Genomic DNA, 14,357 nt, shown 5'->3' with positions numbered 1-14,357 from the left:
TATATTCGTCGCCAGACCCACTAGCTCCAGGTCATCTATACGTCTTTGCTAAGTAAAGCTCCGCCTTATCTCAGCTCACTGGTCACGATAACACCCACCCGTAGCACGCGCTCCAGCAGGTATATCTCACTGGTCATCCCCAAAGCCAACACCTCCTTTGGCCACCTTTCCTTCCAGTTCTCTGTCTGACTGGAACAAATAGCAAAAATCACTGAAGCTGGAGACTTATATCTCCCTCACTAACTTTAAACATCAGCTATCTGAGCAGCTAACCGATTGCTGCAGCTGTACATTGCCCATCTGTAAATAGCCCGTCCACCCAACTACCTACCTCATCCTCATATTGTTTTTATTTACTTTTCAGCTCTTTTTTACCCCTTTTTTCTCCCCAATTTCGTGGTTTCCAATTGGTAGTTCATCTTGTCTCATCGCTGCAACTCCCGTACGGACTCGGGAGAGGCGAAGGTTCGAGAGCCGTGCGTCCTCCGAAACACAACCCAACCAAGCCGCACTGCTTCTTAACACAGCGCCCATCCAACCCGGGTAGCCAGTCGCACCAATGTGTCGGAGGAAACACTGTACACCTGGCGACCTGGTCAGCGTACACCGCGCCCGGCCCGCCATAGGAGTCACTAGTGCATGTTGAGACAAGACCCAAACCCTCCCTAACTCGGACGACGCTGGGCCAATTGTGCACCACCCCAAGGGCCTCCCCGTCACGGCCACCTGCGACAGAGCCTGGGCTCGAACCCAGAATCTGGTGGCACAGCTAGCCCTGCGACGCAGTGCCTTAGACCGAGAGGCACCTTTCTGCTCTTTTGCACACCAGTATTTCTACTTGCACATCATCATTTGCACATCTATCACTCCAGTGTTAATCTGCTACATTGTAATTATTTCACCACTATACTTGCTACTATGGTCTATTTATTGCCATACCTCCTCACGCCATTTGCACACACTGTATATATGCTTTCTTTTCTTCTATTGGGTCATTGACTGTATGTTTGTTTATTCCATGTGTAACTCAGTGTTGTTGTTTGTGTCGCACTGCTTTGCTTTATCTTGGCCAGGTCGCAGTTGTAAATGAGAACTTGTTCTCAACTGGCCCACCTGGTGAAATAAAGGTGTTCTCAACTAGCCTACCTGGTTAAATAAAGGTGTTCTCAACTAGCCTACCTGGTTAAATAAAGGTGAAATAAATATGTTTAAAAAAAACACTGTGTTATTTCACCCAGGAGATATGGGATATCTAGATCCCTCTCTCTCTCCCCTGCCTCCCTCTTCACACCTATAGAGTCTGTTAATGTGTTTGTTAGGGATGAGGCCACACCCTCTCTGGGCCGAGCCTATAAACAGAGAGGCTTTATAAACACTGCTACTCTTCTCTCTCTCTCACACAATCACAGTCGAGGAGACCCAGTGCGGTTGCATGGAAATGGACAGCGAGATAGAAAGTGGTAGGAAGAGACGAGTCAACAGCAAAGATGATCTGCTAGGTAAGATAATCCGCTCGGTTATAACTATTTTATATCTCCCTCTTTATTATATTTTCTCTAACTCTATCTCAATGTTTCTTTCTCTCTCTTTAAATCACTCTTCTTTGCACTCTCACCCTCTCTTTTTCATCTCACCTACTTTTCTCTCCAGTCTCTCTCTCTCTCTCTTTATCTCTCTCTCTCAGCTGATCTTTGCTCTATGGAAACTGCTGTGTTGTCAGGGAGTTGTAAAATAATAGGTTACTTAGGGCAAAAAGTCTTTGTTAGTGGTAACAATTTGTACACTGACTCTCCTCAACAGTACATTCTTACAGACATTTACTTACCTGTTACCTAGCTCAGGTACATGCTTCTTCACAGTTATAGTTGACCAGGGCAGCTCTAGCAGAGCAGACATTTACTTACCTGTTACCTAGCTCAGGTACATGCTTCTTCACAGTTATATTCGACCAGGGCAGCTCTAGCAGAGCAGACATTTGAGAAACTGACTTGTTGGAAAGGTGGCATCCTATGACGGTGCCATATTGAAAGTCACTGAGCTCTTCAGTATGGGCCATTCTACTGCTAATGTTTGTCTATGGAGATTGCATGGCTGTGTGCATTATTCTAGACACCTGTCAGCAACGGCTGAAATATCCAAATCCACTCATTTGAAAGGGTCTCTTTTGTATATATAGTGTATTACAGAGTGGGTCAGGGAGCGGTTGTATATATAGTGTATTACAGAGTGGGTCAGGGAGCGGTTGTAGGGAGCGGTTGTATATATAGTGTATTACAGAGTGGGTCAGGGAGCGGTTGTATATATAGTGTATTACAGAGTGGGTCAGGGAGCGGTTGTATATATAGTGTATTACAGAGTGGGTCAGGGAGCAGCTGAAAATGTCAGTGAAGCCAGCTGGTCAGCACATGCTCTGAGTACGCAACCTGCTAATCCGTCTGGCCCTGCGGCCAGAATGTTAACCTTTTTTAAAGATCTTACTCACGTCGTCTATGGAGAGCGTGATCACACAGTCATCCAGAACAGCTGGTGCTCTCATGCATGGTTCAGTGTTGCTTGCCTCGAAGCGAGAACTGGACATCTCGCGACTGGGTTTCCCTTTAGTAATCCGTGATCGTTTTCAAGCCCTGCCACATCCGACGAACGTCTGAGCAGGCATAGTAGCATTCCATCTTAGTCCTGCATTGATTGAGGGAGAGCTTTGTACGCGTCTCTGTGTGTGGAGTAAAGGTGTTCTAGAGTTTTGCCTCCTGTAGTAAAGGTGTTCAGATTTCATTTTCCCTGCATTAAAATCACCAGAGTTTTTTCTTGCCTCCTGTTGAGTGCGGTGCAGCATGGTCTGTGGTGGTAAATAGACAACTACGAAATATATGGTCTACATCAAACAATAGCAGAAACTTTTATTTAGCCATCTTTAGCTAGTTTATCCCATTTAAAGTTCAGACTTGTTAACTATAGATGACAAGCATCTACTTTTATTTAGCCATCTAGTTTATCCCCTTAAAGTTAGCTTGTTAACTAGCCATCTAGCTAGTTTATCCCCTTAAAGCAGGTTAACTAGTGTTTATCAAAGTCAAATCTAGCTAGTTTATCCCCTTAAAGTTAGCTTGTTAAGGGCCAAAAGCAGGGGTGTCAAAAAATTTAGCTACAAGCCGAGGGCCGGACTGTTCGAATGTTCATTGAAAATTTTTAAATGACGCATATAGTCTAGTGAACCTAATTGAACCTACTGAAAACCTAACAAATATATTCCAATATGATCAGATAAATAAAGCAATATTTTCTTATGGCTCTGTCAGTAATCTTTAATTTTCAACAGACACAAAAGACAAATTTCCTTTATATAAAAATCCCCATAACATGAACATTAAATGAAAGAAACCGGTATTCAAGGCACCATCAGTAGCCTATATTTTCTATTTTAGCAAAAGTGGGCTAAATTTACTTCAAAGAAAAAAACAATAATAGCAATTTTCTATCATCCACTCAACTGAAATATTTTTAAAATATAATTGGATTGAAATACAATAAAATAAAGTGCAAAAATCTATTAATCAAAAACAACACTTTGTTTAAGGAGAAGTAACATGCAGTGAAAACAAATATTAAACTTTAACTTTTAAACTTGAACTGAGTAAAAACTCTAAATATGTGATTGCACAGTAATGTTCACTTGTTTGAGGTTGAGGGTGATACTTGGTGGTGTCCCATCTTTTCCACAAGTTCATCAATGTTCGGGGTAAGGCTCTGAGCTGAGGAAATCCTCAGAATTGAGTGGAGGTGTTCAGCAGTAAGTCGACTTCTGTGTGATGTTTTGTTCAAGTTCATCAAAGAAAACAGTTGTTCACACAGGTATGTGCTGCCAAACATAGACAACGTTTGAGCAGCCTGGATGCGCAGCTGGGGCATTGTGTCGGGGAGGAAACGGGCGAACTCCGCAGCACCCACTGCCGCATATTTTGCCCTCAGTGCATCATTGCATTGGAGGTCAATCAACTCCATTTGGAGGTTTGGTGGTGAGCTTTCCACGTCAACAGCAAATGGGTTACCGAGCAGTTCCAACCTGCTTTTTTGTGCTTCAAAGTCAGCAAATCGGCGTCGAAAGTCAGCGGCAAGCATACCTATTTTATCAGCCAACTGTGCGCTCGGGAACGCACTGGTAGAGAGAGCTTCTCTTTCATGGTCTGGCAGCTGGGAAAGTGGCTCAAATTTTCTTTCCGCATCTGCGTCTCCCACAGAGTCAGTTTGGTTTTAAATGCCTTCACTGTACTGTACATATCAGAGATGACACGATCCCGACCCTGCAGCTGCAAGTTCATTGCATTCAATGACTCGTAATGTCACACAGAAAAGCCATTTCACACAGAAACATTTCGTCTCGGAGTTGTGTTGTGTCTTTCCCTTTGCTGTCCAAGAACAGACAAATCTCCTCACGAAGCTCGAAACATCTTTGAAGCACCTTTCCCTGGCTTAGCCATCGCACCTCTGTGTGATAAGGCAAATCACCATGCTCCGTTTCTAACTCCGTCAGAAATGCCTTGAACTGGCGGTGATTCAAACCTTTGGCTCTGATAAAGTTAACTGTGCGCGTGATGATGCTCATTACATGCTCCATTTTCAAGGCTTTACCGCACAACGCTTCCTGGTGTATGATACAATGATAAGCTGTCAGCTCACCTGTCGCGTTTTCCTCTTGCATCTTTTCCCGTATCTTTGCCACCAGTCCGCTCCTGTGTCCACACATCGCAGGTGCTCCGTCGGTTGTCAAACCCACAAGTTTTTCCCAAGGCAGCTCCATCTCATTTACACATCTTGACACCTCTTCATACAAATCATGCCCCGTAGTTGTGCCATGCATAGGACGTAAAGCCAAAAACTCCTCTGTCACGCTTAGGCTGGAGTCCACTCCGCGGATGAAAATTGACAACTGGGCAATGTCAGAAATGTCGGTGCTCTCATCCACAGCCAAGGAATATGCAATGAAATCTTTTCCCTTTTTCACAAGCTGCTCTTTTAGATTGATGGACAACTGGTCTACTCTCTCGGCAATGGTGTTTCTGCTCAGACTCACATTTAAAAAGAGTTGCCTTTTTTCTGGGCAAACTTTGTCACAAACTTTAATCATGCAGTTTTTGATGAAATCCCCTCCGTAAATGGCCGGGCTGATTTAGCGATCTCTTCTGCCAAAATAAAACTGGCCTTGACAGCAGCCTGGCCTTGTGATTTGGCTTTTTTGAACAGAGCCTGTCGAGATTTGAGGCCTCGTTTTAATTCCTCTGCCTTTTGTAGCCTTTGTTCCATGTCCATATTCTTGTTTTTGTCCGCGTGTTTCGTTTCATAATGTCGTCTCAGATTATACTCTTTCAGTACCGCCACACTTTCTCCACACAGAAGACACACAGGTTTTCCAGCTACCTCCGTGAACAAATACTCCGACTCCCACCTTGTTTGAAACCCCCGGTTCTCAGTGTCCACCTTCCGTTTTGCCATTTTTGATGGGTATCTGAAAGTTAATTTTACTGTGATGCTGACAACTGCTGTGCCAATAAATATTGAAATGAAGCAGCCTACTGCTCGGTGCGTCACCGTTGCATTGTGGGAAATGTAGTATTGGTGCGTGTAAAAGATCTGCGGGCTGCCGGCTTGCTGCGGTCTGCGGGCCGGTTCTAATAACAAATCAAGATCATCCCAGGGGCCGTAAAAAACCTTCTCGCGGGCCGGATGTGGCCCGCGGGCCTTGACTCTGACATATGTGCCTTAAAGTTAGCTTGTTAACTAGCCATATTGACGTGATCTGTTATTAGCTTGTTAGCTAGCCATATTGACGTGATCTGTTATTAGCTTGTTAGCTAGCCATACTGACGTGATCTGTTATTAGCTTGTTAGCTAGCCATGTTGATGTGATCAGTTATTACCTAGCTAGCCAATTTGACATGGTCCATCAATCAATGTAGCCTATCATGTTTGTCAGCAGAAATCATTAATTAAACACTCTTAAAAACAATGTTAAAAAGGGGATAATGTTAGCTAACTTCGCTAGCTATGTTGGTTAGAGGAAAAACAACAACTCAACAGTTCTACATTACCACTATATTTAGTCAACTGTACAACGTTTCTACAGGTAGCTTGCAAAGTAAACACACAGACATGATCCAGTGTTTCTACGATGTTTTATTTCCTGCTATGTAGTGGTGTTTACCTACATGATCATTACTATTCAATATTGAAGACATGCTCCGGGACTTTGGTCACTATTTGTTTTAATCCTTCCACTTTGGGCTGAATGTGTCAATGTGTAGTTCATGCATGAATAACTTATGTGCAGAATTACTGTTTTACCTCAATTAACCACAAACTCCTTGGTTTGAAAGTGACTGTTTTCAGGAAGTTGGGCAGATTCACTTCCCCCTACTTATGATGTATGCAATTTTAACTCGTTTTGGCTCTAGAGTGCTACTTTCAGAACTACCCCCCCCAAAAAAATATACAAATCTTATGGAGAATCTCTTTAACCTGAGCTTTTTAAAACACAAGCACCACTATCCTGTACCATGTGGTGTCGGGCCAAAGTAGGTATAGAGCTATCACTTGAGTTAACTACTGAAGTGTTAGGTATCAGGAAGGCCCCATTATTACACTTATCTATCTCTAATGATTAGGCTACTTAGTAGACTCTGCAGGTACAGTAAATACCCAGTCAATGGAGGGAGATAAACTGCTATCTAAGGCTATGTGTACAATAGTGACACTACACAATGCCTTCATCCCGTAGTGTTTTGTCGAGGCTTTAAACATTCCCAGCTCATTGTTCCCTGATAACGTTAGGTGAGTGCATATGAGCCTAATGCAGTCATAGTGATATAAGTGTATTCCATAGGTAGATTGTGTGACCATGTGTTTTCCCAGGTTATTTCAACAGCTAACAGGTCTGACAGGCTTGCGTTTTTATGTATTACAAGTAGAGTTGAGGATAGACTCTGATGAGGATTTTTAGGTCGGGTGGATTTTTTTTGTCATGCAGTTCAGCCAGAAAGTGAATTCATGAATAACCCTTCCCTAAACTTAACCCTAACCTTAACCCTAACCTTAACCCTAACCCTAACCTTAACCCTAACCCTAACCTTAACCCTAACCTTAACCCTAACCTTAACCCTAACCCTAACCTTAACCCTAACCCTAACCTTAACCCTAACCTTAACCCTAACCTTAACCCTAACCCTAACCTTAACCCTAACCCTAACCTTAACCTTAACCCTAACCTTAACCCTAACCCTAACCTTAACCCTAACCCTAACCTTAACCCTAACCTTAACCCTAACCTTAACCCTAACCTTAACCTTAACCCTAACCTTTAACCCAAACCTTAACCCTAACGTTAACCCGAACCCTAACCTTAACCCTAACCTTGCACACTTTGGATGGTGTATCAATACACCCAGTCACTATAAAGATACAGGCGTCCTTCCTAACTCAGTTGCTCCACAATTGTTGCTCCACTAAATGACATAGTGAAAAGGAAGTCTGTAGTGAAAAGGAAGCCTGTACAGAATAAATATATTCCAAAACATGCTTCCTGTTTGCAATAAGGCACTAAAGTAAAACTGCTAAAAATGTGGCAAAGAAATTAACCTTATGTCCTGAATACAAAGTGTTATGTTTGGGGCAAATCCAACACAACATATTACTGAGTACCACTCTCCATATTTTCAAGCATTGTGGTGGCTGCATCATGTTATGGGTATGCTTGTCATCAACAAGCACTAGGGAGTTTTTTAGGATAAAATAAATGTAATAGAACTAAGCACAGGCAAAACCCTGGAGGAACACCTGGTTCAGTCTGCTTTCCAACAGAAAAAGAGAAAATAATATTTTCAATCCATTTTGAATTCAGCCTGTAACACAACAAAATGTGGACTAAGTTCAAGGGGTATGAATAACTTTGTGAAGGCTCTGTATTACGAGAGAGCGGACAGGACAGATCACGGTGGGCCTCTCTGTCTCTATAGTGTTTCTCCCCTTGTGGCTCAGTTAATAGAGCATGGCACTTTCAATGCCAGGGTTGTGGGTTCAATTTCCACAGAGGACCAAATATGTATGCACTCACTACTGTAGATTACTGTAGGTCTCTCTATATATGATCTAAATGAAAGAAAAGGGCTTATATAGTGTTCTATTATATGATCATTGTGTCATATGGTTCAGCGGAACGGCAGTAAAACGCTTGAGTCTGAAATAGACTAACTACCACTGTAAAAAAGAAGAGTCTGAAATAGACTAACTACCACTGTAAAAAAGAAGAGTTTTTACCAATAACGAACGCCAATGTAGAAGAAACGTTAGACAGTTGATGGGAAATTTGAGCTTCTGTTTTCCATTGGGGGAAGTGAAACACTTTTACACAATACAGGCCTACCCACGGGACTTCTGTACGGTGATCAAACACTTCCTCTGGCTGAAGTGACATTTAGCAAATAAGGAAAATAGCCCAGAACCATTCAGATTGACTATCATCTGTGTGGGGGAAAAAAAACAAGGTTTTATCGGTAGGCACTGTAATTCAATAGACTAATTTAAAAGATACAGACTGATGAATTTTAAGCAAGCTATGTTATTAAACGTTGTCAACACACACTATGAATAGCATAACTACACAGTAATCGACTAACGTTAATGTTGACATTGTGTATGTGACACACAGACTGGGCTTGTTTAAGGAGACGATTTCCTCTGATTTTCTCAGATAGTATATTTCCAAGAGCTCAAACCATTACAGATGCCGTATCTTAATTTGAGCCAGTTTCACAAAGCAGAAAAATAACCCTTCAGCATTATGTGGATTATAATTGATGGAATTTTTTAGTAGGGGTTGATAAAAAAAATTATTAGGGCAAATCAAGTCTTTCATTTTAAATGGGAAATTATAAACTTTAGAAACCTTTTTAAACCTTGAATACAATTCCTTCAACAACAGGATGATCAAATGAAGATCCTACATCTGTAGGGAACCCAGGCTGAGATGAGTCATCCCAACTGTGACAACACATGGAATTGATTTATCTTTCATCTAGAGGGAGAGAGCACATGACGCTTTGTTGCATAACACAACCTTTGTTGGCCTTGACCGTGTGTGTGTGTGTGTGTGTGTGTGTGTGTGTGTGTGTGTGTGTGTGTGTGTGTGTGTGTGTGTGTGTGTGTGTGTGTGTGTGTGTGTGTGTGTGTGTGTGTGTGTGTGTGTGTGTGTGTGTGTGTGTGTGTGTGTGTGTGTGTGTGTGTCTCTCTCTCAGGGCTATACAGGAAATATGAAAGGCAGACCCCTCCCTCCGCTAACGTCTTCATCACCAGATAGCATTATGCTATGCTACTTCATAAAACCCCTCCCTCCACTAATGTCTTCATCACCAGATATCATTATGCTACTTCCTTCATAAAACCCCTCCCTCCACTAAATGTCTTTATCACCAGATAGCATTATGCTATGCTACTTCATAAAACCCCTCCCTCCACTAATGTCTTCATCACCAGATAGCATTATGCTATGCTACTTCATAAAACCCCTCCCTCCACTATAAATGCCTTCATCACCAGATAGCATTATGCTATGCTACTTCATAAAACCCCTCCCTCCACTAATGTCTTCATCACCAGATAGCATTATGCTATGCTACTTCATAAAACCCCTCATAAACCCCCTCCCTCCACTATAAATGCCTATAAATGCCTTTATCACCAGATAGCATTATGCTATGCTACTTCATAAAACCCCTCCCTCCACTAATGTCTTCATCACCAGATAGCATTATGCTATGCTACTTCATAAAACCCCTCCCTCCACTAATGTCTTTATCACCAGATAGCATTATGCTATGCCCCTTCATAAAACCCCTCCCTCCACTATAAATGCCTTTATCACCAGATAGCATTATGCTATGCTACTTCATAAAACCCCTCCCTCCACTAATGTCTTCATCACCAGATAGCATTATGCTATGCCCCTTCATAAAACCCCTCCCTCCACTAATGTCTTCATCACCAGATAGCATTATGCTATGCTACTTCATAAAACCCCTCCCTCCACTAATGTCTTTATCACCAGATAGCATTATGCTATGCCCCTTCATAAAACCCCTCCCTCCACTATAAATGCCTTTATCACCAGATAGCATTATGCTATGCCCCTTCATAAAACCCCTCCCTCCACTAAATGTCTTTATCACCAGATAGCATTATGATGTTACTTCAGAAGTAAACAGACCTGTGTGTGATCAAATCAAATTAATTTGTAAAGCCCTTCTTTCATCAGCTGTGCTGTACAGAAACCCAGCTTAAAACCCCAAACAGCAAGCAATGCAGGTGTAGAAGCATGGTGTGATCACTGCCATCCTAGACTAGAAGATATAACAAATATTTGTTTTGTCTGATGTGTGTAATGAGGAGCATCCAGACGCAGCACTTGGTCCATTTATGAAATAGTTTCTTCCAGGTATTGATAAGAATGCACCTGTTAAGAAACTGACTGTTAGATCTGTTAAGGCTCCATGGATTGATGAGGAACTGAGAAGATGTATAGTTGAGAGAGGGACGAGGCTAAAGATCTGTTAAGGCACCGTGGATTGATGAGGAACTGAGAAGATGTATGGTTGAGAGAGGGACGAGGCAAAATATCTGTTAAGGCACCGTGGATTGATGAGGAACTGAGAAGCTGTATGGTTGAGAGAGATGAGGCAAAAGGCGTGGCGAATAACTGACTGGCTGACTTACTGGAAATTGACAGATTATGTCACTAAACTCAGCAAAAAGAAGAATAAACTGTATTATGAAGCCAAGATGAATTATACAAAGGTGAGTGGTGAGAAAAAAAAACTTTGTAGTATTTTAAATTAAATGATGTGTAAGGGATTTCCTTCTCTTCTTCCGAAGAGGAGAAAAGGATCAGAGGACCAATATGTGGCGTGGTAAGTGTCCATGGTTCTTTTAATACCTAAATGTACACATGAACAACTGAATACAAAAACAAGAAACGTGAAAACCCCAAACAGTCCTATCTGGTGCAAACACAGAGACAATCACCCACAAACACACAGTGAAACGCAGGCTACCTAAGTATGATTCTCAATCAGAGACAACTAATGACACCTGCCTCTGATTGAGAACCATACTAGGCCGAAACATAGAAATACCCAAATCATAGAAAAACAAACATAGACTGCCCACCCAACTCACGCCCTGACCATACTAAATAATGACAAAACAAAGGAAATAAAGGTCAGAACGTGACATTATGTCCAGAAAGACAAATTCATCACAAAACCATTTGATGTTTCCAAATATTTGGCAAATTGGGCAAACTTAGGCAAGAAATGCCAACAACGAACAGTGAGTTATTGAATTCACACATTAAAAAAAAGTAATAATGAAAGAAAAGCATTTAGAATTTGCTAAAGTAAGTGTGGGAGAGGTGGAGAAATGGTCGATCAATAATGACAGACCTGGCATTGAAAACTTAGATGGAAAACTACTGAGGATGGTCTCTGGCCACTCCTATCCGTCATATCTTTAATCTGAGCCGCGAGGAAAGTTTTTGTCCTCAGGCCTGGAGGGAAACCAAAGTCATTCCTCTACCCAAGAGTGGTAAAACGGCTTTTACTGGTTCTAACAGCAGACCAATCCGCTTTCTTAACAAACTGTTAGAAATAATGGTCTTTGACCAAATACAATTCTATTTCTCTGTAAACAAATTAACAACATACTTTCAATTTCAAAGATTTACTTAGTTACAGTTATTAGGAAATAAGTCATTTGAAATAAATTCATTAGGTTGTGGTTCTATGGATTTCACATGACTGGGAATACAGATCTGCGTCTGTTGGTCACAGATACCTTAAATAAAGAGGTAGGGGTGTGGATCAGAACACCAGTCAGTATCTGGTGAGACCACTGCTCACCCACACACCGCCATACACGTGGTCTGCGGTTGGACGTACTGCGAAATTCTCTAAAAAAATTGTTGGAGGTGGCTTATGGTAGAGAAATTAACTCTGGTGGACATTCCTGCAGCCAATTGCAAGCTCCCTCAAAAATGTTGACATATGTAGCATTGTGTTGTGTGACAAAACTGCACATGTTTCAGTGGCCTTTTTATTGTCCCCCCAGCACAAGGTGCACCTGTGTAATAATATTTAATATAATATTTGCCATTTAGCAGACGCTTTTATCCAAAGCGACTTACAGTCATGTGTGCATACATTCTACGTATGGGTGGTCCCGGGAATCGAACCCACTACCCTGGCGTTACAAGCGCCATGCTCTACCAACTGAGCTACAGAAGGACCCTAATGACCATGCTGTTTAATCATATTGATATGCCACACCTGTCAGGTGGATGGATTATCTTGGCAAAGGAAAAATACTCCCTAATAGGGAGGTAAACACATTTCTGCACAACATTTGAGAGCAATAAGCTTTCTGTGTGCATATGGAACATTTCTGGGATCTTTAATTTCAGCTCAGGAAACACGAGACCAACACCTTAATTGTTGCATTGATCATTTTCTTCAGAGTAGATTGTACAATACACTATACAGCTCACTGTAATAAAGGGATCAGTGATTTGTACCTTTATATAGTTCTTTCCTTACCTTGACAGGAGTCTATATAGACAAGAAGTGACTCCCATCCAAACTTGCCATTTCCAACAAATGCTAATAACATGTAATTTCTCTCTCTCTCTGTCTCTCTCTCTCTCTCTCTGTCTCTCTCTCTCTCTCTCTCTCTCTCTCTCTCTCTCTCTCTCTCTGTCTCTCTCTCTGTCTCTCTCTCTCTCTGTCTCTCTCTCTGTCTCTCTCTCTCTCTCTCTCTCTGTCTCTCTCTGTCTCTCTCTCTCTCTGTCTCTCTCTCTCTCTCTCTCTCTGTCTCTCTCTCTCTCTCTCTCTCTGTCTCTGTCTCTCTCTCTCTCTCTCTCTCTCTCTCTCTCTCTCTCTCTCTGTCTCTCTCTCTCTGTCTCTCTCTCTCTCTGTCTCTCTCTCTCTCTCTCTCTCTCTCTCTCTCTCTCTCTCTCTCTGTCAATTCAATTCAATTCAATTCAAGGGCTTTATTGGCATGGGAAACATGTGTTAACATTGCCAAAGCAAGTGAGGTAGACAACATACAAAGTGAATATATAAAGTGAAAAACAACAAAAATTAACAGTAAACATTACACATACAGAAGTTTAAAACAGTAAAGACATTACAAATGTCATATTATATATATATATATACAATGTACAAATAGTTAAAGGACACAAGATAAAATGAATAAGCATAAATATGGGTTGTATTTACAATGGTGTTTGTTCTTCACTGGTTGCCCTTTTCTCGTGGCAACAGGTCACAAATCTTGCTGCTGTGATGGCACACTGTGGAATTTCACCCAAAAGATATGGGAGTTATTCAAAATTGGATTTGTTTTCGATTTTTTTGTGGATCTGTGTAATCTGGGGGAAATATGTCTCTCTAATATGGTCATACATTGGGCAGGAGGTTAGGAAGTGCAGCTCAGTTTCCACCTCATTTTGTGGGCAGTGAGCACATAGCCTGTCTTCTCTTGAGAGCCATGTCTGCCTACGGCGGCCTTTCTCAATAGCAAGGCTATGCTCACTGAGTCTGTACATAGTCAAAGCTTTCCTTAATTTTGGGTCAGTCACAGTGGTCAGGTATTCTGCCGCTGTGTACTCTCTGTGTAGGGCCAAATAGCATTCTAGTTTGCTCTGTTTTTTGTTAATTCTTTCCAATGTGTTAAGTAATTATCTTTTTGTTTTCTCATGATTTGGTTGGGTCTCTCTACCTCTCTCTCTCTCTCTCTCTACCTCTCTCTACCTCTCTACCTCTCTCTCTCTCTCTCTCTACCTCTCTCTCTTTCTCTCTCTCTCTCTCTCTCTCTCTCTCTCTCTCTCTCTCTACCTCTCTACCACTCTGTCTCTCTCTCTCTCTCTCTCTCTACCTCTCTCTCTGTCTCTCTCTCTCTCTCTCTCTCTCTCTCTACCTCTCTCTCTGTCTCTCTCTCTCTACCTCTCTGTCTCTCTCTCTCTACCTCTCTGTCTCTCTCTCTCTACCTCTCTACCTCTCTGTCTCTCTCTCTCTCTCTCTCTCTACCTCTCTCTCTGTCTCTCTACTCTCTCCCTCTGTCTCTCTCTCTCTCTCTCTCTCTCAGCTGATGTTGGTTCAGGGAGCCTAGGTTGCTGTGGCTGGCTCATTGTGATCCTCTCTGGACTGTGCGTCTTCTCCCTGTTCCCCTTCACCATCTGGTTCTGTATAAAGGTGAGTAAGAAACAATGTCCATAGAATGAATAGAACGGGCGTCTTTATTCCAGTCAAAGCTGTACT

The 14,357-nt window shown here is 42.0% G+C and overlaps 1 protein-coding gene across 1 annotated transcript in view; it reads left to right on the top strand.

The window, feature by feature from the left end:
* Positions 1 to 14,357, top strand: part of stoml3b (stomatin (EPB72)-like 3b) — a 28,012-nt gene that overhangs the window by 2,509 nt on the left and 11,146 nt on the right. The window contains exons 2-3 of the mRNA XM_046317288.1: positions 1,410 to 1,499; positions 14,185 to 14,291. Of these exons, the coding sequence (XP_046173244.1) occupies positions 1,433 to 1,499; positions 14,185 to 14,291 (174 nt within the window). The 5' untranslated portion in view covers positions 1,410 to 1,432. The remainder of the gene's footprint in view (positions 1 to 1,409; positions 1,500 to 14,184; positions 14,292 to 14,357) is intronic.

This window comes from Oncorhynchus gorbuscha, linkage group LG20 (assembly GCF_021184085.1).
Source record: "Oncorhynchus gorbuscha isolate QuinsamMale2020 ecotype Even-year linkage group LG20, OgorEven_v1.0, whole genome shotgun sequence".
Lineage (NCBI taxonomy): Eukaryota > Metazoa > Chordata > Actinopteri > Salmoniformes > Salmonidae > Oncorhynchus > Oncorhynchus gorbuscha.
This window is presented reverse-complemented; position numbering and strand designations above follow the sequence as displayed.